The following is a 25247-nucleotide window of genomic DNA, read 5'->3' as shown; positions in this document are numbered from 1 at the left end:
CAGGGGGCGTATCGAGGGAGGGAAGTGACAAAACCTATAGAACAGCCCTATGACATGACGAACAACATAAAACGATAAGGTTTGAAACATATAATAGGCTAAAAGAGGAAACGAGAGAGAGAGAGAGAGAGAGAGAGAGGAGCAATTGACAAGCATTCACATGACTTGTGTCGCCGAACGTGGATATTTCTGTGATAGCGCACCAGTCCAAAGACACAGGTAGGCTTTCACAAAGGATGACGTTTTATAAACTTTTTGATAGTCATTAACCTGAACGATTTGATCTAGCTCCGCTACAGAAATTAAGGTACGCAAAGTTTATGCTGCTGTAAAATGGGATTTACAAGAAATCTCGTGTGGTAGGCTTACTTGACAGACAGTTACCAGTCGACAAGCATCAGTAATTGATCGATCTATATTATTCATTACTCCAAATATATTGTGTTATTGGATAACGACAGACATAAACAGTTTAATAATACAAAACAATCATATATATATATATATATGCAGTATGATACGCATTTGAAACGCAACATGCGTCACATTTTTAGAATAGGTAGGCCTAGGCCCTAGAGTATGCTCTTTTTGAATAGTCTACTTTATCCTAAACTATTATGTTACTGTACCTGGACAAAAACTCTACAAGCACCGATCCTTCAATCATTTTCACAGAAGTGTAATTGATTTGGCTGTTTTAATTTGCTCTGGGCTGTCGGAATTGTTCCTCAGCATGAGTCAATGGAAACAAATTCAACAGCTCCAGATCAAATACCAGGAGCAGGTGGGATACCTTTATGATGACAACTTCCCTATGGACATACGGCAGGTGCTCTCCAACTATATTGAGAGCCAGGACTGGTGAGTGTGTGTGTGTGTGTGAGCGTGCGTGCATGCATTTGTTTGTGTGTGTGTGTGTGTGTGTGTGTGTGAGAGAGAGAGAGAGAGAGAGTGTCTTGGTCTGTGTGTGTCTGTCTGTATGGATGTCTGTGTGTATGTCTGTATGTGTGTTGGTGCCTGTGTTACTGTACAGTAATATATATAATAGATATCAAGTTGGGTTTCCAGCGAGCATGTTCAGGAACTAAAACACAGCATGTGGATACCATAGTTGATAACACTTTACTTGAAGGGGCGATAAGGCATCCATAACACCTTTATGAGACCAGCCATGACACTTTACTGAGTGTTGAAGTGTTTTACTGCATTAACACATCATGGTAATCCAGCTGTGACTGACAGCCTTTTCATGTATTGGGTCGTTCCATGAAATGAGTCACTTTGATATTTTTTGAAGAAATTGTGAATCAATATTGGATTTTAAAAGCCTGTTATATTAAATGAAGTACCCTTTAATATAGACCACATGGACAATTCAATTAATCTGATTTTTAATATGAAAAAAAGTATTACGCATGTTGGTATGTCCTTCTCTGTACTCTCTGTGACTTCTCTGAAGATTTTAACCCAGTGAACCACTAAGTGTTTTCACCATCATTGTAAAGTCCTATTTATTTTGTTGCTTTGACGGAAGATTATTATTTATTACATGTGATTAGGGATTCATGATTCATTATTACAGAATGTACAAATTAGGTGAAATAAAATTATTTTTTCCCCCACCAAGTTACACTACCCAAACGGGACTCATTTCGTGGAACCACCCTATTGCGCTTGTACAAAACAGCAGAAGAAATCATTTGATGATATGACATGCTGAAAAAGGAGAATGAGTGATTTCCCCCCTTTTCCCTTGTTGATTATAACATGATATGTACAGTATGTTCTACATGCTCTTATTAGTAACCTTTTTTTATTGAGCACTGAAAACTGTTAAATTAGATACAAAGCTAAGACAACATGTATGTGTTTTCTTCACAGGGATACTGCCGCAAACCATGAGTCCATGGCGACAGTTCTCCTCAGCAATCTCCTGTCTCAGCTGGACAGGCAGTGTTCTCAGGAACAGAACTTCCTACAAAGACACAACTTGAAGTTCATCTACCAGCAGTTACAGGTGCCACAATAACCTCCCTTACAATATCATACACCTAACCTGGTTACAACCAGACTGAACTCTGCGCTAAATCCGTTTGCCAGGCAACCATATACCCGGCAGATCCAACATTGATAACATTAAACAGTCTCTCCTTGTCATTGATGCATTTAAGCATTGAGGGGATTTAGTACAACCAACCAACAACTTCCCGTAAATAGGGAGTTGCACTGTGTAGTATGTTATGACAGTATGTATGTGTGTGTGTGTGTGTGTGTATGTGTTCAGTGTGGAAAAGGAAGTGAAAGACGAGAACTGTTCATTTGTGGGTTTTTGTCACCTTTAGGGATTGGCTTATGGTTTAGTGGCATTCCTCAAACTGAGCTTCCTTTCACTTGTGATTGTTGTATGTGTGTTGTATGTCATTTTTGTTCCAGACAATTTCACCTCTTACCCTATTCAGGGGAATCCAAATTCTATTATGCTCCCTGAGGTCTCAGGACATCGACTGGCAGTATATTTCTTAGAATCTCTGAGAATTGTACCTTAAAACACTTGTAACAGGAACAGGAAATAGCTGTTTGAGGCTGATGGCTGAGGCCGGTGAGGCCATATTTCTGTATAAGACACATACCTCATCAGAACCTTGTGGTTTCCAGAACTTCCATTTTGTCTGTGTGTGTATTTGACTGTTTGTTTGTGTGTACAGATGGTGTGATGTTTCTCAGAGGAAGTAGTAGCTCAAACACAAGAGGACACAAGAGGTTTGGTTTGGTGTCGCGCTTGGAGATGTGCATTTTGTTATTGTTTAGCTGTGCTGTCTATTACGCACAGATGACAGATGGAAAGTGTCTCTTTCTATGCAATCATTTGTGCTGAGTCTACCTTGAAGGTATACAAGCATTATTTATGATCCATTCTTTTGAACTCAGTCAATTTAGGAAATTCAATGGAAATGCATTTCATGAATTGAATGAACCCCCCTCCACTGGTTCATACCTGAATTGCATTTTGTTGTGAGGGATCTGACCCCAACCTTGTATAAAATAAATATGTCACTGAGTGAAGAAAACGGTCAAGCCACTATGCATATACATTAGGACTTTTAGTACTGGAAATAAATATTGCAGTTCTTATGTCTCATCTAAAGCTAGGAAAGGCTGAGTGGTTGGCTCTAAGGGGATTTCTCAGTCTGAGGGAGGATCTGAATACAGTGGGCCGAATGACGCTGCTGAAGACTGCTGAACTGACACTGTTTGTTTGTGATGTCGTCGTCATTGTGATGATGGTAAAGGGTATTGCGTAGGTTTTCAAGATTGAATCCCCTTTCTGTCTTTCGTTGCACACTCAAATCAGTAGTCACAGACAATGACTGAAAGACAAATCAGGTTTCACATGTTCACATCAGAACTTTCCCTTGTGTCTCAGAGGCCTAGACAGAATCTGTGGAATTTTGTCAAAAACAGACAAAGATGTCAAGATGCACATGGTGTTTGAGACATGTTTTGCACAGAACTGGGTTCAGATCCCAGAGACAGACAAAACGCAAACTAAAAGGACAAATTATGGGCCATCCATGGTTGTATTCCTTAGGGATCATCGTAGCAAACAAGTACTTCTTGTTGGGGTTCAGGTATTACCACCCCGTTTCATTCTGTTTTCTTCATTTTTCTGGCCTAATAAACTTGTCCCATGTCTGTTAGGCCTTTTTACACTAAATGTCTCCTTGTTTAGACTGTCATAGTACATTACTTTTGGTTTTGTTTTCATACTGAGTCTGTACCTGGTTCAGTCGCATTCTTTCCTATGGAATGATTTATCTTGTTTCTTCACACACATGATGGCATACTTTATGTGTGGTGTGTCGGTGGAGAGGTTGGACAGAAGTTACCGTGTCTGAAAAACACCTTTCAATACTTCCTTATTAGCCAATTTACACTATACATTATAAGGAGAAAGTAGAGCAAACTTAAACCTCCCTGTTTTATTCACACTCTTTTGTATTTCCGAGGAAGAATCTCAGTTGAGAGAGCAATCTTTCAAAGAGCTCCTAGAAACTCACACAATTCGCACAATTCAGGAGACAGACACTCATATAGACAAGTCAGTTGAAATGTTGTTGTTTTTTAAATATATTTTGTAAGTATTTTCTGCTTTAATTGACAGGGATACCCATGAAATGAAGAGGGAGATAGATTGTGGGCATAATGTTAAGAACTGCGCTGGGGCCAGGATTAGACAGCAGTATAATATTGCGGCGATTTCGGGGGAGGGGGGTAGGCTGGACCAGGACTCGAACTCAGATCCTGCAACTGTCAACCTAACACATGAACAATTTCACAGAGAGATTCGAATGGCTTGACAAGGTCTCTAGGTGTTTGACATCTCCATGCCTTCCTGTACATGTATACATGTGTCTGTGGGTTCATATGTCCATGATCTTTTTCAGACTAAATGCAAAGCCAACCCTCTGCTGATGGCCGGGGTCATTTCCACTTGCCTCAGAGAGGAGCGTCGTATCATCTCTACAGCCAGCATTCAGGAACAGGTGAGTCTCTTTGACTCTTTGACGTCATCAGGAAAGTCCCTTGTGTTTCCCACGTATCCTTTTTATATCTTCTTCCTCGAAACATCTTGAAAGACAGAGGCAGTAACAGGAAGAGTAAAGAATAATTGCAATAGGACAGTATCTGTGTGTGAGGTGGGGGGGGTGTCTGCATATGTGTGTGTGGTTTACTTCACCTCATCATCATCTTGATAGGGCCCATTGGAGAAGTCAATGCAGAATTCGGTGGCCTTCGAGAGACAGAAGAACATGGACAACAGGGTGGCTGTGATCAGGAGTAGTGTGCAGATGATGGACCAGGCAGTGAAATACCTAGAAGACATGCAAGACGACTTTGACTTCCGCTATAAAACTCTCCAGTCTCGAGGTCAGCCATACACCCAATCCATACCCTTATGGACTCCCCTAAGATCTGATGTGATTTTACAGCTGTCATATAATATTGGATAGCTGTAAGTAAAATGGCAATATCTGCACCTTGCCCTCTGACGACCTGATGTGGTGAAATGATTGACTAACTATGGGCAACACTTGACTTAAACTGCATAGTTTTTAAACGCAGAGGCCCAATATCGCAATACTTCCAGGAACGCTTGCGAAGCAGACTAGGCCGGGGTATTTATTTACCTTTATTTAACTAGGCAAGACAGTTAACAGCAAATTCTTATTTTACAGTGACGGCCTACTCCGGGCAAACCCTCCACTAATCTGAAAAAACCCTGTCCCAATTGTGCGCCGCCCTATGGGACTCCCGATCACGGCCGGTTGTGATACCTCGAGCACCTCGAGCACTGAGATGCAGTGCCTTAGACCGCTGCCCCAATCGGGTATGGGGTTTAGCAAGTCAATAGAAGTGAAAAAAAGTGTAAAATATAAATGCAAAACCTAGATTTGCGCCAATGTCTTAATTAGCTGAAACCTGGTTAAGGTGACAAACTGACACGTTTTCATTTTCATCCAAAACAACTTCATATCAAAGGAATGCCTTTGATTAGACGGCCTGCACATCCGTAGTTCGGCTCGAGACAACCGTTAGACCCGATGACGTTTCTGTGCATCAGCTTAGCTAGCCAACATTGCCATGACATCAACTACAAGCGTGATCGAGGGATTTTATTGGAGAGGCAGTTTCTGGATATCTTAGTTTTTAGTATCTTTGCTTAAATCCAGCAGGTATAATTGTTACTGTAATTTCATTATTTCCAATATGTTTTCATTAATTGAATTCACTTAGTCTATTTTATGAGAATTTGTAAGATTCTTATTTGCATAAAATAGACAGAGACCCGTCTTATCAAAATGGATAATAGTATTTATTCTCGGAGCGAGCTCCCATTTAACCACGAACAACAGTTTATATACAAAATATGACGTCATTGGTGAATGAATCTCCTCCTCTCGACCAAGACAGAGCAAGTTTAAAAGTTCATTCCGACCCACTAGCACACACACAGGACACACAACATAACTGAATTAACTCTTGATCCCTCACCATTATCGATCACCACTTAGCTGACAGTTCTAGTTAACAGAAAACCTAGGAATGCACTCACTGCCATATCTAAAACACCCCAGAGCTAAGTTTTGTCGGTTCAACCATAGGTTAAAGACCTTTTCTGCTTACTTAAAAAAAAACACTCCTAATCTCCTCCAACCTGGCTGGAATGGTATTTATTTAAATGTAATTACCCCCTGTTTCAGGCTCCACAATCCCTCACTTATGAACTCATATTGTTAATCAGATATAATAAAACAGAGTATAAGTTTACTTAGTTAGAGTTCTATTTAAAATGGGGATATTGTTTAGTCATTTATTCATAAAATTCCTAACAATAATGCAATATGATGTGGTTATAATGCATTGTAAGACTTGTCATAAGCATGTTTGACCCCCTTTTAATGTATATTCTTATCATCTCATTATGATCCTGACTGAATGACAACCATAGGTTTTAAAGGGGCAATAAAAGAAACACGTTTTATTTCACCAAATTGTAACGTTCTGTCATGATGAGCACATGTTCAACTTAAAGGTCCAATTCAGCCATTTTTATCTTAATATCAAATCATTTCTGGGTAATAGTGATTCTGTTCAATTAAAATGGTCAAAAGAAGCAAAAATGGCTTCTTAGCAAGAGAAATTTCTCAAGAAGGAATTTTGCTAGGACTTTTTGGGAGTGGTCTGAGTGGGGAGGGGAAAACTGAAAACTAGCTTTTATTGGCAGAGAGGTTTGGAATGCTCTTTCTTGTTGGTATATTAACCCATTTTACCGACTGGTGATGTCACCAGGCAGGCCAGAAATCCATCCCACCAAAACGGGCTGAAATTTCAGGCAGTCTTTTCAAACAGCTCAAACAATCATAATTTTCACAACACAGTATTATTTCAACCTCATAGTGTGGAAATACATGTAAAACACAGGAAAATCTAGTTTTTGATTGCACTGGACTTTTAATTAAAAACATGTTTTCCCATTTCAAGAGGTTAAATACAAAAATTACAATAGTAATTGACCATAACAGGGTTGACGATTTAATCTTAAATCAGCCAAAATATCTTATTTTTTCTTTATTTGACTAGGCAAGTCATTTAAGAACAAGTTCTTATCTTCATTGATGGCAGTGGTTTAACTGCCTTGTTCAGGGTAGAACGACAGATTTGTACCTAGGCAGCTAGGGGATTCGAACCTGCAACCTTTCGGTTACTAGCACAATGCTGTAAACACTAGGCTACTCTGCCGCCCGGTGTGATATGGGGGACGGAAGCTTGATGTGTGACACAGGGAGAGGCAGCTCATAGAAGCTTCACAATAATTGTGTTTATTGTTAAAATATTTCTAGCCTGTCTATCTATGAGGGTTGATGTGTTATGCTCAACCCACTCATTTTCCCACTACAAAACACAAGAAAATGGCCAAAAAGAGTCGAACCAGCTCACCTGCTTTTACGCTATGATTTGAATATCAGATATCCAGACTTTCTTTTGAGAAAAACATTTTACAAGGAATAGTTTCACCATATTAAAACTAGAGTTTAGTTCACAAAACAGGGTTGACCTTAAAATCAGGGACAGGTGTGTTTTTAAATCAATCACTAATCACATTAAATAAATACAAATCGCCAGAAATGACTTTGTCGAAGCAACAAAATAACTAAGACTTTACAATAATGGTGAAAACTTTTGGGATTAAAGGGGTTCAAATCTTCTGAGAAGTCACAGAAAGTGGACTTATTTAGCAAGTCTATATTCAAATAAAATGTTATTTATTTTTATTGAATTTATTGAATTGTCCATGTGGTCTATTAAAGGGCACCACATTTAATATAACATGCTTTTAAAATCCAATAAGGGTGTACAATTTCTACTTACAGTTTCAAAGTGATGCAAAAGGGACTCATTTCGTGGAACGACCCATGTACCAATCCCAGGTTGCGCCAATAAAGTGGTGCAAAGAAGTGCCACACTTTTATTCAATGTAACTTACATCCATAGTACATGGGTTCCCACTGTGTTTTATCCTCTGTCACGCCGGATGTATTTTTGTCCCTTAGATCCAGTGGACAGGAACACAGCGGCGATGAAACAGGAAGTGACCCGACTGCAGGAGATGCTCAACAACCTGGACTTTAAGAGGAAGGTGTGGGAACACTACATAGATTAGATAAACCAGCAATCAGCTATGGTTGTTACTATAGGCCTAAGCTTTGTGTTTAGCGTGTAAACAGTTGAACATCAGCGATGCCTTATCTTTGAGTAATATGCATTTATTTGAATTGGGGTCACCGTTTGTGTCATGCAGTTGCTGTCTTACACACTTTTAGTCTATACAATTCTATTTGAATATTTACTATATAGATACAATGGTTAAAAATAAAACATTTTGTTAGGCTGCAAAGTGTGGAGAGCACTGTTGCATCCAGCACGATATTGCTAGTTAGATTTTCGTCTGGCACTGCAAGACAGCTGAGTGAGTTTTAGATATTGAAATCTTGAGGATATTTATTGAATTCGCTTCGGGGACTATTTAACAAAACACACGTTTATGTATAATATTATAATATATGGCATTTAACAGACACTTTTATTCAATGTAACTTACATAAATAGTACATGGGTTCCCAACCTAGGCGCCAATGTTTTGTGGGGAAGTGTGGGAACTTCCTTGATTTTGAGGGGTAAAAAAAACGTTACATTTTAAACATTTTAATTTGTGATTGTTTATACCAATCAAAAACGATGCATACATCTGTGAAGCTTCAGGCTATAAACAAGCAGTACATGCCAGAGGAAGATGCAAGATGCAAAGGGGAATTTCTTTGGTTTTTCTCTATGACATTCAGAAAATGAACTACGACCTAAAGTCAAGGAGTCAAAGAAATTGGACTTTGCTTGGAAATAAATCTCATATGATGTGTGACTCTGTCGCTATCAATTACTCCAATCACTTTCTGTAAAAGAGAATATTATACAGTATAACTACATTGAGGGTTCATATAAATGATCCTAATAAAACATATTTGGTAGCGGAATAGCATTTGGGGAAATCGGGTCTAGACTATTTTCCCTATACATTATTGATGGGATTATCATTAAATATCCTTCCTAAAAGATGTCATGAGTCTTGTTAATCCACATATAATTGCATGAAATTAACTTAAAACATAATTTTCCCCAAGTCAATCATACTGGGGGAATTGAACCCACAACCTTGGTGTTGCTAGGATCATGCTCTTACCAACTGAGCAACACAGGACCAGAAGTGAGATGTTGTTATTGTTCCCCCATAGGAGAACCTATCTAAGATGAGTGACGTGATAAAAGAGATTGATGCTCTGATAGTCTCCCAGCTGAACCCAGAGCTGATGGAGTGGAAACGCAGGCAGCAGGTCAACTGTATAGGTGGGCCACTGCTCACTGGACTGGACCAGCTCCAGAACTGGTAATGTAACCAAGCTTGCTTACACACATACATACACACACACACACACATAACTCAATCTTATAACTATATTCCAAAATAACGTGGGATTTTAGGTCAACCTCAATTCATGCACACCCCATCACCCTCTCTCTCTCCTAGGTTTACTCTGACAGCCCAAAGTCTGTTCCAGATGAAGCGTCAGCTGGACAAACTGGGGGAGCTTATATTAAAGGTGACGTATGAGAGTGACCCCATCCCACTGCAGAGACCGCAGATGGAGGAGCAGGTCAAATACCTCATCTACCACCTCATCAAAAGGTACTGACCTCAACAAAGCCGAACACCTACTCTAACCAAGTGCATGAAATATCCATATCTCAAAGTGATTTTCCAAAGAACTGGAAGCATAGGGAACCATGAGTGGGAAGTAATGGGAAGTCTAGATAACAGGGAAATGAACTTGTGGCTGTTATGTTGCCACCATCCAAATCTAGGTGGCATACGCAACTGCTATTATGCTATTGTAGTTCTCTTGTAGGCCATTGTTGTGTCATCCTTTGTACAATGTCAACAGCTCCTTTGTGGTGGAGAAGCAGCCATGTATGCCAACCCACCCCCAGAAACCTCTCATCATCAAGACCGGGGTGCAGTTCACCACCAAAGTCAGGTACTGTATGTGTATTAAGATGTAACACAACTCAATACTTGGTGCTTATCAATCCATTGTGTGTGTGTGTGTACATCTTAAATATACACTCACCAGAAGGTTTATTAGGTACACCCATCTAGTACCGGGGTCTAGTACTTTTGCCTCCAGAACAGCCTGCATTCTTCGGGGAATTTTACAATGTTCGGAAACGTTCCATAAGGATGTTGGTCCATGCTGACGTGATGGCATCATGCAGTTGCTGCAGATTGGATGGCCGTACATTCATGTTGCGAACAGCCGGTTCCATCTCATTCCAAATATGTTCTATTGGGTTGAGGTCTGGGACTGTGCAAGCCACTCAAGTAAACTGAACTCGCTGTCATGTTCCAGGCAATGTTTTTCCACTCCTGAATTGTCAAGTGTTGGTGATCGCGTGCCCACTGGAGGGAACCTGGTGTGGTCATCTGCTGCAAAAGCCTATCCGTGACAAGGACCAATGAGTTGTGCCTTCCAAGATGCCATTCTGCACACCACTGTTGTACTGCACCGTTATCTGTCTCTTTGTGGCCAGCCTGTTAGCTTGCACGAACATTATCGGTAAACCCTAGACACTGTTGTGTGTGAAAAGCCCAGGATGGTTGCCGTTTCAAAGGAGAAGGAGAGCCCAAAATCCTTGGTAGCGGGCCTCATCGGTGGCACTGTGTTATCCTCAAAGCGTGCAAAGAATGTGTTTAGCCTGTCCGAAGCAAGACGTCGGTCTCAGTGACGTGGCTGGTAAATGGTTAAATGCAGTGGTGCGCGCTTTCAGTTTCGCGCGAATGCTTCCATCTATCCACGGTTTCTGGTTAGAGTACGTTTTACTAGTCACAGTGCGTACTACATCTCCTATACACTTCCTTATGAACTCAGTCACCATATCCGTGTATGCGTCTAGATTATTTTCGCAAGCTACCCGGAACATATCCCAGTCCTCATGATCAAAACAATCCTGAAGCGTGGATTTTGATTGGTCAGACCAGTGTTGAATAGTATGAAGCACGGGCACTTCCTGTTTGAGTTTCGGCCTATAACGGGAGGAGCAAGTTGGAGTCGTGGTCAGATTTGCCGAAAGGAGGGCGGGGGAGGGCCTTGTAAGCATTCCGGAAGTTTGAATAGCAATGGTCGAGAGTCTTAGTAGCGCGAGTAGGACAGTCAATATTTTGATAGAACTTCTGTAGCCTAGTCCTCAGATTTGCTTTGTTAAAATCCCCAGATAAAATAAATGCAGCCTCGGGATATGTGGTTTCCAGTTTGCATATAGTCCAGTAAAGTTCTCCGCGGGCCATCGAGGTTTCGGATTGAGGTGAGATTAAACGGCCGTGGTGATGACAGAGGAGGATTCTCTTGGTAGATAATATGGTTGGCATTTAATTATGAGGTATTCTAGGTCAGGTGAACAAAATTACTTGAGTTCTTGTATGCTCCTAGAATTACACCATGAGTTGTTAATCATGAAACACACCCCTCCGCCCTTCTGTTTCCCAGAGAGATATTTATTCTTGTCTGTGCGATGTACTGAAAATCCTGCTGGCTTTACCGACTCCGACAGAGTATCCGGAGAGAGCCATGTTTCTGTGAAACAACGTTTTTTTACAGGCCCGATGTCTCTCTGGAAAGAAATCCTTACTCTAAGCTCATCAGCTTTGTTATCCATAGACTCAACTTTAGCGAGTAATATACTCAGAAGCGGAGGGTGGTGTGCGCCTCCTAAGTTGAACCAGCAGGCCACCGTGCCTCTCCTCCACCGGTGATGTTTTGGGTAGGCCTCTGGAATAAGTTCAATTGCTCTGGGGAGAGTGAACAAAGGATCTGCTCTAGGAAAGTTATGTTCCTGGTTGTAATGCTGGTAGTTCTGGGGAGTTACCGCTGCTCTAATATCCAATAGTTCTTCCGGCTGTATGTAATGACACAAAACATTTCCTGAGCTAATAATGTAAAAAATAATACATAATAAAACAAAATACTGCAAAGTTTTCTAAGAGCTAGTGGCGATGCTGCCATCTCTGTCTGCGCCATCTTATATTTGTTGGTAATCCAACAATTTGTTGGTTTCTGGTACCGATGATCATACCACGCTCGAGGTCCCTAAGGTCACTCGATTTCCCCATTCTAACGTTAAATGGAACAGTAACTGAAGGCCTCAATGCCTGTCTGCCTGCTTTATATAGCAAGCCACGTCCAAGTAACTCACTGTCTGTACCTAATAAACTGTCAGGTGAGTGTATGTTTTCGCTAAATATTTATGTTTTGTCACTTTTCTGTCTAGATTGCTGGTCAAACTTCCAGAGGTGGATTACCAACTAAAAGTGAAGACAATATTTGACAAGTGAGTATTAGTGTAATGTAACACAGCAATATGTGGCGCATTTGCTTCAAAGTGATCGCGCTTTGCAAGCTTTGTTAATAAACAAACTGACAACACTGTGTGAACATGAATATATTTCAGAAACGTAATGTTTCATAGACATCAAGATATTCTTCATTGACGTTTATAAGCAAGCTAGCACTACATTACTGAGTAATTTATGTACTGTATTATCTTCCCTGTGTGTAGGGACCTCCCCCCTGGCAGAGTGTGAGTATATCCATGCAAACTCCATGTGGGATGTTCTGTGGGGATTTCCTGTTCTTGTTATTTAGGCCAATATTGAACCTTCTCATGTGGCATGTGTGAACATTGTTCTTTGGGAAGGGTGATTGTTCTATGTGGAACCATACTGACCCCAAGAACCTTTTGAGCCCTTCAGTAGTTCTTTGTAGTTCAAATAAGGTTTCTTTCCTCTTTTGGTGATAATTCAAATGTAGGGTCATGGCTCAATATAATATTTTGGGGCGTGGTTTTTGCACAGCTTTTTTTGCGCAACAATGAGTGAGAGTGTCATTCTAGTTTATCTAATATGTTATGTTATGCTGTTACATGTTATACAGTGGTGTAAAAAAGTATTTCTGATATTTTTTATACTGAATGTTATCAGATCTTCAGCCAAAACCTAATATTAGATAAAGGGAATCTGAGGTTACAAATAACAAAAAAAATGCATGCTTATTTTATTTATTTAATTACCAATTACACTCAATAACTGATTGTGCCACCTTTCGCTGCAATGATTGCAACCAAATGCTTCCTGTAGTTGTTGATCAGTCTCATGTCGCCGTGGGGGAATTTTTTGTGGGTTTTCAAACATGAACTGATCGTTTCAAGTCCTGACACAACATCTCAATTGGGATTAGGTCTGGACTTGGAGTAGGTCATTTCAAAACGTCAAATTTGTTGCTTTTTAACAATTTTGATGTATACAGTTGAAGTCAGAAGTTTACATACACTTAGGTTGGAGTCATTATAACTCGTTTTTCCACCACTCCACAAATTTCTTGTTAACAAACTTTAGTTTTGGCAAGTCGGTTAGGACATCTACATTGTGAATGACACAAGTAATTTTTCCAACAATTGTTTACAGACAGGTTATTTCACTTATCACAATATTTCACTGTATCACAATTCAAGTGGTTTAGAAGTTCACATACACTAAGTTGACTGTGCCATTAAACAGCTTGGAAAATTCCAGAAAATTATGTCATGGCTTTAGAAGCTTCTGATAGGCTAATTGACATCATTTGTGTCAATTGGAGGTGTACCTGTGGATGTATTTCAAGGCCTACCTTCAAACTCAGAGCCTCTTTGCTTGACATCATGGGAAAATCTAAATAAATCAGCCAATACCTCAGAAAACAAATTGTAGATCTCCACAAGTCTGGTTCCTCCTTGGGAGCAATTTCCAAATGCCTGAAGGTACCACGTTGATCTGTATGAACAATAGTACACAAGTATAAACACCATGTGACCACGCAGCCGTCATACCGCTTAGGAAGGAGATGCGTTCTGTCTCCTAGAGACAAATGTACTTTTGTGCGAAAAGTGCTAATCAATCCCAGAACAACAGCAAAGGACCTTGTGAAGATGCTGGAGGAAACAGGTATAAAAGTATATCCACAGTTAAACAAGTCCTATACCGACATAACATGAAAGGCCGCTCAGCAAGGAAGAAGCCACTGCTCCAAAACCGCCATAAAAAAGACAGACTACAGTTTGCAACTGCAAATGGGGACAAAGATCGTACTTTTTGGAGAAATGTCCTATGGTCTGATGAAACAAAAATAGAGCTGTTTGGCCGTAATGACCATCGTTATGTTTGGAGGAAAAAGGGGGAGGCTTCCAAGCTGAAGTACACCATCCCAACCATGAAGCACGGGGGTGGCAGTATCATATTGTGGGGGTGATTTGCTGCAGGAGGGACTGGTGCACTTCACAAAATAGATGGCATCATGAGGAAAGAAAATGTTGTGGATATATTGAAGCAACATCTCAAGACATCAGTCAGGAAGTTAAAGCTTGGTCTCAAATGGGTTTTCCAAATGGACAATGACCCCAAGCATACTTCCAAAGTTGTGGCAAAATGGCTTAAGGACAGCAAAGTCAAGGTATTGGAGTGGCCATCACAGCCCTGACCTCAATCCCATAGAAAATGTGTGGGCAGAAATTAAACAGCATGTGCGAGCAAGGAGGCCTACAAATCTGACTCAGTTACACCAGCTCTGTCAGGAGGAATGGGCCAAAATTCAACCAACTTATTGTGGGAAGCTTGTGGAAGGCCACCCAAAACGTTTGACTCAAGTTTAACAATTTAAAGGCAATGCTACCAAATACTAATTGAGTGTATGTCAACTTCTGACCCACTGGGAATGTGATGTCAGAAATAAAAGCTGAAATAAGTAATTCTCTCTACTGTTATTCTGACATTTCACATTCTTAAAATAAAGTGGTGATCCTAACTGACCAAAGACAGGGAATTTGGCTAAGATGTATTTGGCTAAGGTGTATGTAAACTTCCGACTTCAACTGTACTTGTTTGTGTGTTTTGGATCATTGTCTTGCTGCATGACCCAGCTGTGCTTCAGCTTCAGCTCACAGACGGATGGCCTGACATTCTCCAGTAAAATTCTCTGATACAGAGCAGAATTCATGGTTCCTTCTATTAAGGCAAGTCATCCAGGTCCTGCCAGCAAAGCATCCCCAAGCAATCTTATTATCAGCGCCACGCTTTACTGTTGGCATAAGGTTCTTACTGTGGAATGCAGTGTTTGGTTTTCACCATCTCATCCAAAAACATTTACTCAAGTTTGCCAAAAAGCAACTGGAAGCACCTGGATGATCATCAAGGATTTTGGAAGAATGTATAACTTTTTGGAAGAGTGAGTTTAAAGCAATTCTGCATAGAAGAGTGGGCCAAGATTCCTCCACGGCGCCGTGAGAGACTGATAAAAAACTACAGGAAGCGTTTGGTTGTAGTCATTGTAGCTAAAGGTGGGACAACCAGTTATTGAGTGTAAGGGGGCAATGACTTTTTCACAGCACTGTATATGACTATGGCCAGTGATGGTGTCTTGTGAAAGGCTCACATATGGCCGTGCGTCAATTGAGAATTGTCGACTAAGCCAGTAGTTCAGTAGCACACCTGATTAAACTTGCTAATAAACACAATAATGAAACTATGGAATTTTAACAATATAATGTGGCTAATTAAACCAGAATTTAAAAAAATGTTGGTTCTACAAAGAACCTTTGAGATTGAGAAAGGTTTTTTTATAGAATCATTCTCCATAAAGGTTCTATAAAGAACCATAAAAAAAGGGTTCTATATAGCCCCAAAAAGGGTTGTAACCATAGCGGAACCCTTTTTTGGTGCTATATCAAATCTTTATTAATGGTTCTTTATAGAATCTTAGGAAATCGTTCTTTATAGCACATTACATGTTCCATTTAGAACCTTATGAGTATGGTTATTTTCATAGAACCTTAAAAAAAAGGGTTCCATATAGCACCAAAAAGGGTTCCTCTATGCTTACAAGCCAAATAACCTTTATTTGGCGCTATATAGAACTATACTTTGTATAGTGCGTACTTTGTATAGTGCGCACTATACTTTGTTTTTAGTGCGTAGTGAGAACAGTGACAAAGAGAGAAATATGAGATGTGTTTGATTACTTATCAGTTGACACAGTTTAAGTAAGCAGAGTAATCTCCTTTGTCATAAGGTGAATGCACCAATTTGTAAGTCGCTCTGGATAAGAGCGTCTGCTAAATGACTTAAATGTAATGTAAATGTTTTAGCTGCCTGAAATCCAACTTGAATTTGAGTTGTTTCTAACCGCTGCATGTGTTTGCCATGTACAGTATCTTAGCTCATTTGGTTGTTGTTGCTGTTCTGTGTTTGTATGTGTTTGCGCGTGTGTATGCTTAGTTCAGACTACTAACTACGGCTTTGCCCATGTCCCTCTCCATTCAGAAATCGTCAGTTCTTCATCCTGACTACCACCACCAAAGTAATGGACGTGGAGGAATCATCCAATGGCTGCCTGTCTGTAGAGTTTCGACACTTGGTAACATCTGACTTTCACTGTCCCCACTAACACACTGACATTTTAATAATAATTCAACCTCAATCTGTTCATTCACCGGTTTAGTGAAACTTTTTAGTGGACTCCAACTAATTTGGTTCAATGGGGCTGGCTGGCAACGGTCATATTGGAAATAACAGACAACTGTTTGCAAAGACCCTGTTATATAGTAAACATTTTTTATTAAGATCGCCCTGGCCTAGCTGTACATGACATTGTGTGAACAGTTCATTTGATATTAATGTAAGTACATTTATTATGCATTGATATCATATTTGTATCTTCTTCAGCAGCTGAAAGAGAAGAAATACGTTAATGGAACCAAGGTGAACGAGGTGAGAGGAGTGATATGGAAGTTGAACAAGACTTTTAGTTTTTCCTTAAATGATGGTTAAGGGTCAGTGACGCAGGCCTATCTAAGATTACACTCTAGTAAAGTGACCTTTAGAAAAGCTTGACCTTTGGAACACGGCCTTCAGATTTGTTTGCTATGGTAGAACTGCTTTGTCGAGCCAAAGATGGTAGATAAATGAAGATGTCCCACTCAGGCCGTTTACCATTGAAAAAAATGGTCAGTTCCGGTCTGCTTAACGGGGTGACTCTCCCATAGGCACCAATGCTTTAGCAGCTGGGTCTGATCTGCTTAGTTTATTGACTGTAAAAGATTAGGGAGTAGGATGTCTCACTTCTTCTTCTGTATCTTTGTAACAACTTCAAGAGATATATTCTGGTCAACCAGAGATCATTTGATTAGAAGTCATTGGACACATAAGTGAATTAAGAGTTTAAAATGTATTATTTATTTAGAGGTAAATCTTTTGTTTTACTTTGCCTGAGGTTGGCGCGGCAGGTAGCCTAGTGGTTAGAGTAGTGGGTCAGTAACTGAACGGTTGCTGCCTCAAATCCCTAGGCTGACAAGGTAAAAATCTGTCGTTCTCCCCCTGAACAACCCATGGTTCCCCAGTAGGCCGTCATTGTAAATAAGAATTTGTTCTTAACTGACTTGCCTAGTTAAATATATAATATCTATAATAACTCAAAAACACTTCCGTTAAGAAAGAGGTAGTTGCTTTCTTAAAACAGTAGAAGGCAACATTGCCAAGGATTTGCAAAATGTTCCCCTTAATTTGAAGTTTGAACTCCTTTTCAGGACAATGGTGCTTTTGCTTGCGTACGTTTTCAGATGGCTCCATAACTTATCACAGATGGAAAACCTTGTTAACTCCCTAGTAAACTCTTAATTGAAAAAACATGTGCTCTTTCTGAGAAAGTTTTATCATAGATTGACTTTTGAATTTCATTTAGCCTTTTTATTAATGTGGCTCAACAAAAGTCAAGACAAAGCTTCATTCACATAATTTAAACACTAGGATACAGGATCCTTATCTTATTACAGAAAATTACTGATGAATACTGCTATCAAACTTCCCCCTAATGCTCATATACTGTAGAGGGAATATATTCATCCTCAAAGATCATTTCCTTGAGTTTTTCAACAGCCTTGTTATGGAATGCTGTTCTTTAGTAAATAGGGCAAATTCCTTATCCCGTTGATAGAGCCTGCCGTGTTTTTCATTGAGATGTGTTCAACTTTTTGGTGTGTCCCTCACTGCACAAAAAAAAACATTTCTCCCTCTGCTACTGTATTTAATGTGTTCTGAGAAAAAGGGTTTGTGAAATGTGGTGTAGTAGAATGTTTGTAAGAGGAAGAGGAAGGTGTTTAGTAAAGTGTGTGTGTGTGTATCTTTGCGCGCGTGTGTGTGTGTGTGTGTGTGTGTGTGTGTGTGTGTGTGTGTATTTGTATTCTGCTGGTTCCAGGGTCCTGTCTCTGTGACGGAGGAGCTCCACTCCCTCAGCTTTGAGGCCCAGTTCAACATACAGGGCATTAACATCGACCTGGAGGTCAGTCAATTTCTACACACTCCTTCATATCTCCTATATAAGACACACACTCTCCCACACACACATTCTGACAATAATCCACACCATCCCACACCTCAAATAACCCCCACACAGTCTTCCTAGCATACATTGTCAGTCATTATTACAGTGCCTTGTAGAAGTATTCATCCCCCTTTGTGTTTTTCCTATTTTGTTGCATTACAACCTGTAAATCAATTTTAATTCCAGGTTGTAAGGCAACAAAATAGGAAAAATGGGGGTGAATACTTTTGCAAGCCACTGTAGTCTTTGTGTAAGCAAATACTGTGTGTGTGTGTGTGTGTGTGTGTGTGTGTGTGTGTGTGTGTGTGTGTGTGTGTGTGTGTGTGTGTGTGTGCGTGCGTGGTATATGTGCGTGCATATATGTCTCTCTCTCTGCAGACCTGCTCCTTTCCTCTGGTGGTCATCTCCAATGTTAGCCAACTGCCTGGAGGTTGGGCATCTGTCATGTGGTACAACCTGCTGACTGACGAACCTAGGGTGAGCTGAACACACACACACACGCACACACACACACATACTCTACCATTCTTTTAGGTGTTTTATATTTGATCTCACTCTCTTTCCTCTGTGCCGCTCCCTTTTTTAGAACCTGGGCTTCTTTGCCAGTCCTCAGCGGGCCAGTTGGGGCCAGCTCTCTGAGGTACTGAGTTGGCAGTTCTCCACCTTCGCTGGGCGGGGCCTCAACAGGGAACAGCTGTGCATGCTAGGAGAGAAACTCTTGGGTACGGTGGCCTAGTGGAACACTTTTCATGGGGGCATAACAGTGTTGGAACAGCATACATACACCATTTATTTGCACAGGTCATGAGGAAAAGCAGTCCTGTCCCTTTACAAGTATTTTCAATTATGAGAGAACAGGAATGTGAATTGTCATGAGATTGTTCAACATCGGTCTTTGGCTTCCAACCACCACAATAGTATGGACTCCCCCTATATTATCTAAGGTGGTGTTATTACTGTTCAAGAATAATTGAATATTCATTCTTAGTGTATGAAATTGTAATGTTTTTGTTGTTGTTGATAATCGTACATCTATGAATCATCTTCACTGTAGGTCAGCAAGCCTCCCAAAACGAATGTCAGGTATCCTGGTCCAAATTCTGCAAGGTCGGTGCTATTGCTTCTTTATAGTCCTACGACTACAAGTCTTAAACACAAAATGAAGGATGTCATATCTTAGTAACAAATACTCTCCCTTCCCACTTCATGTAGAATCTTTCACAGACCTACTGTACTGTCATTCTCCATCTTGACTTGACTTATTCTCTTCAGCTCCTAGTGGAGTCATTCTCCATCAACAATTCATAATTGCACCAGTTCCCCTGAGGAATTTTTCCAGTGGTCATATTAAATGAATAACTTGAGGCTGTGTTTTTTATGAAAGATGCCATAAAAACTTTTAAGGGTAATTCTCATCTCTTTCCCATTCTGTCTGCTTTTTCCAGGAGAATATTCATGGGAAGAATTTCAGTTTCTGGATGTGGCTGGATTCCATCCTGGAGCTCATCAAGAAGCACCTACTCCCCATCTGGAACGACAAGTGAGATTTAGGGCCGGTCAGAAACAACCCCTATCCCCATTCCCCTAGGCACTATGCCATGTGTGGACAATTATTAGGGGGACAGATGGAATTATTGCCATGTTGCTTCTACAATATTCTCAGATCTACATAAATGCTTCGGCGATAGATGCTAGGGGCTACAAGTTGTCTGTGGACACTCCTCTGCTTTGTGTACCCCACTGCTGATCCCTAAGCTACCTTTTGCTAAACTACAATGTTGGGTTCAGTACAATTTAATGTAATTTGTGAATCATTAGGTTCAGTTCCATTTTGAATGGATCTAATGGACTGGATTGATCTATTCACTGCTCAGGGCTTTAGACCACAGTGTACTGTTAAATCAGTGGGTGTAAAATAAGTCATGTAACGGTGCTGTAACTGATGGTGTGTTTTGGGTGTGCTTCCTTCAGCTGCATCATGGGTTTTGTCAGTAAGGAGACTGAGAGGGCCCGTCTGAAGGACAAGGAGCCTGGGACTTTCCTGCTGCGCTTCAGCGAGAGCCACCTGGGCGGGATCACCTTCACCTGGGTGGAGCAGTCCGATAGTGGTGAGGCCTGTTCGGCTGTCGATTACTGTGGTGTCGTGAAAGAATTATCTTCACTATTTGGAATTTTTGCATCTGCTCTGGAGCCAAAGGGGGACCCCTACATGGAGAGAAAAATTATCCAGAAATGACCTGATTAGACATAAAGGGTCACACCTCCTCACACCCATTAAAATCATATTGTTTGCCCAAAACTAGTGATTTGTTTGGTTTCATAAGATAATAAATTGATTCATATTTTATCTAAACCATGAGGTCAACATTGAAATCCACAAAACAATTAGCATCTAAACTTCCACAGTGTCTTTAACATTGATTCTGTAAACATTTAACTCTGATTGGCGCTTTGGTTGTGTCTGTGTCAACAGGAGAGGCCAAGTTCATCTCGGTGGAGCCGTACACCAAATCACGCCTCAGCGCTCTCCCGTTTGCCGACATTATCCGGGACTACAAGGTCATCACAGACGGAGAGGTCCCTGAGAACCCACTAAAGTTCCTCTACCCAGACATCCCCAAAGACGAGGCCTTCGGACGACTTTACAACAGCCAGCAGAGCAAAGGCAAGATGTCTGCCAAGACATGTTTATGATGGAGAGGGTTTTGGTTTGTACTGTATATAAAATAATTCTGACCACCTAGGTTCCAGCAACTTCTCTGTGAGCGAGAGTAAGTATGTTATGGGATTGCATCATTTTCTACTCATTGTTTGTTGGTGATGTGTTTTTACCTGTACTGGGAGTTGGGAGTTGGTGCGCAACATGCAATTATCGCTCATAACCAACCCAGCAAACCAGGAACATTCCCAGAACATTAGCTAAGATTCACATTAAGTTCTAATTCAGGTGTTATCTAACATTAGGATAATAACAACCCAAAAGTATTCTAAGATAGTTTTTTATGTATTTTTTCTTATTTTTTAATTGAACTATGCTTGGAATGTTCACCTAACGTTCAATAAAATGTTGCGCACAACATCTTTAACAACCACATCAGAACATTCCCCAAATGTTATCATTAGGTTTCCAGGTAATGTAATAACACAATGTACCAGTAATGTTTTTAGAACATACTGTCGCAGCAAAATGTGAGAACAATAGAATTGGTTCTGATAAAACATTATGGATACGTTCTGCTAATGTTGGAGATGTTATTAAGAACACCCATAACAACAAGCAGGGGATATTCCCACAATGCTCTCATAAAGTTATAGTTTCACGTTATGGCATGATTGTTCCAATAACGTTCCCTAAACGCTCTTCTGCAATCGTGTCTGGATTCAATGAAATTGCTTCTGAGAAAACAACATTACTGGAATGTTTCGCTAACATTAATGGAGATGTCATCCGAGACACCTTCCCAGGTATAGGATCTTAAATTGACCAGTTTCTTACAGCAGGAAAATAATCCTGCAGCAAAAAGAAATGTAAATTACTTTGTGGATTATAATTAATACATTTTAGTATGGATTGATACCTTTTTTGTTTTGGCAAATTAAGTCTGACATTTTAAAGTTGAAATTACAAACTTTGGAAGCATTTTTAAACCTCAAATACATTTCAAGTTTTCATTTCCTGTGGCACAGGGACATTTATCCAGCAACCGGGTGGTCAAATTAAGATCCTGTATAGGCCTAACAACCAATTATGTGTATTGATAACAACCAGCAGCCCAGCAAACTGGGAACCTTCCCACAACATCAGCTAACATTCCCATTAAATTATAGTTAGGGTTTGAGCTAACATTAGGATGATAATGTCCCACAAACATTGAAAGAATGTTTTTGATCACCAAATATTTTTTTCTAAAAACGTTTTGAAATCCTTGAAATGTTCTCCTAACATTCTCTAAAATGTTCTTTACAATATCTGTAGAAACTACCACAGAACATTCCCCTAAGGTTCTCATTAGGTTGCCAGGGAATATAACCCAATGTTCCGGTCATATTCATAGAATATACTACCGCAACAAAATGTGGGAGCAGTAAATTGGTTCTGAAGAAACATTACAGGAACGTTCTGCTAATGTTGATGGATATGTTATTCAAAACACCAACAAGCAGGGAATATTCCTACAATGGTCTCATAAAGTTATAGTGTGACATTATGACATGTTGGTTCTACTAACTTTCCCTGAACATACTTCGGCAAATAAAATGTTGCCGCAATAGAAGTTGTTCAAAGAAACATTCCTGGAATATTCAGTTAATGTTGATGGATTGTCATGTGATTCCGAATAATTTCCATATGTGCTTCCACATGAGTTGTACCACTAATTTCCTCAACAGTAAGATAACACGAACACATGAAAGAAACCTCCATGGTGTAACGTATATGCCGGGAGTCAGAAAGCAAGTGCAGGTGGTGAGTTTAATAATAATCGGAACATTGAACAATATAACAATTATGAGTAATGTATAGACATGAAACACATAAACAATACCGACTGGGGAAAGAACCTAAGGGAGTGCCAGATATAGGGGAGGTAATACGTGAGGTAATGGAGTCCAGGTGTGAATGTTTTATACAAACGTTGTACAATCATCAGCACAACTGGACAATCAAATGTTCTGGAACTGGGAAGCAGGATTGATATTGCCAACCATTTGAATGGTTGTTTACTAACATGCCCATAATCTCCTATTTTTTTTTTTTTATCTTCTTGCAGTCTTTCCATACATACCATCTATGCTGATCCCCATCTCAACTTTGCAGTGAGTACTTAAGTTTAAGTTTGTTAAGATCTTATAATCTGTGCATGCCAGGAGTTGAATGCAGACCTGCGCCGAAGATGTGTGTCTGAAATATTAGGCTATGTTAGATATCCTTTGTTTCTATAGTCTAAACCATTCCCTTGACTTATATTTCTCTCTCTTTCTCTCCACTGCTGCCGCCCCCGCCCTTAGAACCACACCTCCCCCCTGCTCCTCCCCAGAACCCCCCATGTCCCCTGGGATGTTTGACATGCTCACCCAGCACCTCAGCCCCTTGGAGATTGAGACTGCCGTGAGTACAGTAACCACCCTATCTTAAACAGACACACTGCAGCTAGCCTTGTCCCAAACTGTAGGCCCATCTAATGTAGCCAACTCTTCCATCATTGCAGATACACAGTTGCCTCTCTAAACCAGTAGGTGCTGGTATACAATAACCTTTGTCTCAATTTTGGTGATAATACAAGAAATGCATTTTCAACTCTGTTACACTTGTATGAGTGGAGGCTCCTCAGAGGAGGAAGGCCCGAACAAAACGGGGCTAAACCTACCTGAGTTTGTCCAATACAAACTCTTGTCTGCAACTGTTTTGGACTAGTGTTTACACCCTCGATCAGCTAGAGTGTGCAAGGCGGTATTGATTGTGTCACTGTCTACCACCTTGAATACTCCAATTTTGTCTTTCGACCTGTGCACCGACGTTTTAAACGTTAATTAATAGGCTAGATTGCAGCAACCTCATGATGGGTATAGGGACATTTGAGCATCATGTAGTAGCCTAAGCCTATTGATGTTACATTGAGCTGGGTGAATGGAATATGAATGACAGTCATCCAATATGCTGTAATAGAAATAAGGCCATGCGCATAAGAGAACTTAAACAGCACTGACCACAACTGACTTGGTGTATGGTGTATAGTAATGATAGAAGAGTTGGCTATAGAAACACATCATGTAGAAGGTTGGGACTAGGCTACACCGCAGCAAGGTATTAAAACACTCTGGAGATTAACTAGGTTCAGAAGCCTCGGGTGACTTTATCTCTGCTCTGGCTTTGATGTTAGATACGACTTTTAAGATGATGTTCCTTTGTAAAATAAACGAGTCATCATGAAGACTCCTTGTAGTAATCCTCTGTGGTGATTGGACTGAACCTGCTGAAACAATCTTTATATTCTAGTTGCATTGGCGTCTGCTATTATGGGTATTGTTTGACTTTTACAGATGAGTTCTCCGTACTCCGAGTAACACAAGATGACCTGCCGAGTATGCCAAGTACACAGTCTCTACTGAATTCCTGCACAAGTGTAATTTTCTCTTACATCTGATCACAATACATTGCTCTTCTACCCAACTGTTAGTATTGTCTTTGAGCCCTTTGTCATGAAAACAAAGATATAATATTATGTTTTGAGCATAAAGTAGATATTACATGCAAGGCGGTATTGAATGTGTCCAGAATACATCTAGCTTGTTATGTCTCTTCTCATAAATTGACATCTTTATTACTTCTGTGCAAGCACACTATTGCTTTATGTTTGTGTCTGTGTGCACAAGTAATGTTAGTATGTTATTATATATATATATATATACATAGTGTCTTATGCCCCGCTATCAAGAACCAAGTTTTGTACAAATAATACATGTTTATTATCGCTTTAATCACTTTTTGTGTTTTCATTAGTTTACCAATTGGATATTTTTGCACTTAGAGCCCAAGGTGTAATGGTCCCATTTTCATTGACACGCCTTTCCACCAGCAAAAGGGTTAAACAAAATATGATTTCCCCCTTTCAACTGTCTTTACCACTGAGTAATAGTATACCTGTAGGTAATAATAATAAATAATAATTCATGAAA

The 25247-nt window shown here is 40.1% G+C and overlaps 1 protein-coding gene across 2 annotated transcripts; it reads left to right on the top strand.

The window, feature by feature from the left end:
* Positions 1 to 32: 32 nt before the first annotated feature.
* stat4 (signal transducer and activator of transcription 4) lies at positions 33 to 25247 on the top strand. 2 transcript variants are annotated; one of them, XM_035773227.2, is made up of 23 exons: positions 33 to 219; positions 733 to 861; positions 1882 to 2017; positions 4446 to 4544; positions 4758 to 4929; positions 8115 to 8200; positions 9351 to 9502; positions 9644 to 9802; positions 10059 to 10151; positions 12439 to 12498; positions 12727 to 12747; positions 16517 to 16610; positions 16922 to 16963; positions 18447 to 18530; positions 18951 to 19049; positions 19159 to 19294; positions 19627 to 19679; positions 20018 to 20112; positions 20544 to 20680; positions 21046 to 21237; positions 23342 to 23387; positions 23580 to 23679; positions 24612 to 25247. In XM_035773227.2, the coding sequence occupies exons 1-23, from the start codon at positions 161 to 163 to the stop codon at positions 24633 to 24635; spliced, it is 2268 nt and encodes a 755-aa protein (XP_035629120.1). In that variant the 5' UTR covers positions 33 to 160; the 3' UTR covers positions 24636 to 25247. The 2 variants fall into 2 exon arrangements, with proteins under 2 accessions (XP_035629120.1, XP_035629119.1); XM_035773226.2 differs by having other exon boundaries at positions 35 to 219; positions 16919 to 16963.

This window comes from Oncorhynchus keta, chromosome 7 (genome assembly GCF_023373465.1).
Source record: "Oncorhynchus keta strain PuntledgeMale-10-30-2019 chromosome 7, Oket_V2, whole genome shotgun sequence".
In the NCBI taxonomy this organism is placed as follows: domain Eukaryota; kingdom Metazoa; phylum Chordata; class Actinopteri; order Salmoniformes; family Salmonidae; genus Oncorhynchus; species Oncorhynchus keta.
Note: the sequence above shows the minus strand (reverse complement) of the source record. Positions and strands in the feature narration are given on the sequence as shown.

Coding starts and splice junctions, on each gene's coding strand:
- stat4 (XM_035773226.2), top strand. CDS start 161: ATGACTTGTGTCGCCGAACGTGGATATTTCTGTGATAGCGCACCAGTC. Junction 4,545..4,757: donor CAGCCAGCATTCAGGAACAG/GTGAGTCTCTTT, acceptor TCATCTTGATAG/GGCCCATTGGAGAAGTCAAT. Junction 8,201..9,350: donor ACCTGGACTTTAAGAGGAAG/GTGTGGGAACAC, acceptor GTTCCCCCATAG/GAGAACCTATCTAAGATGAG.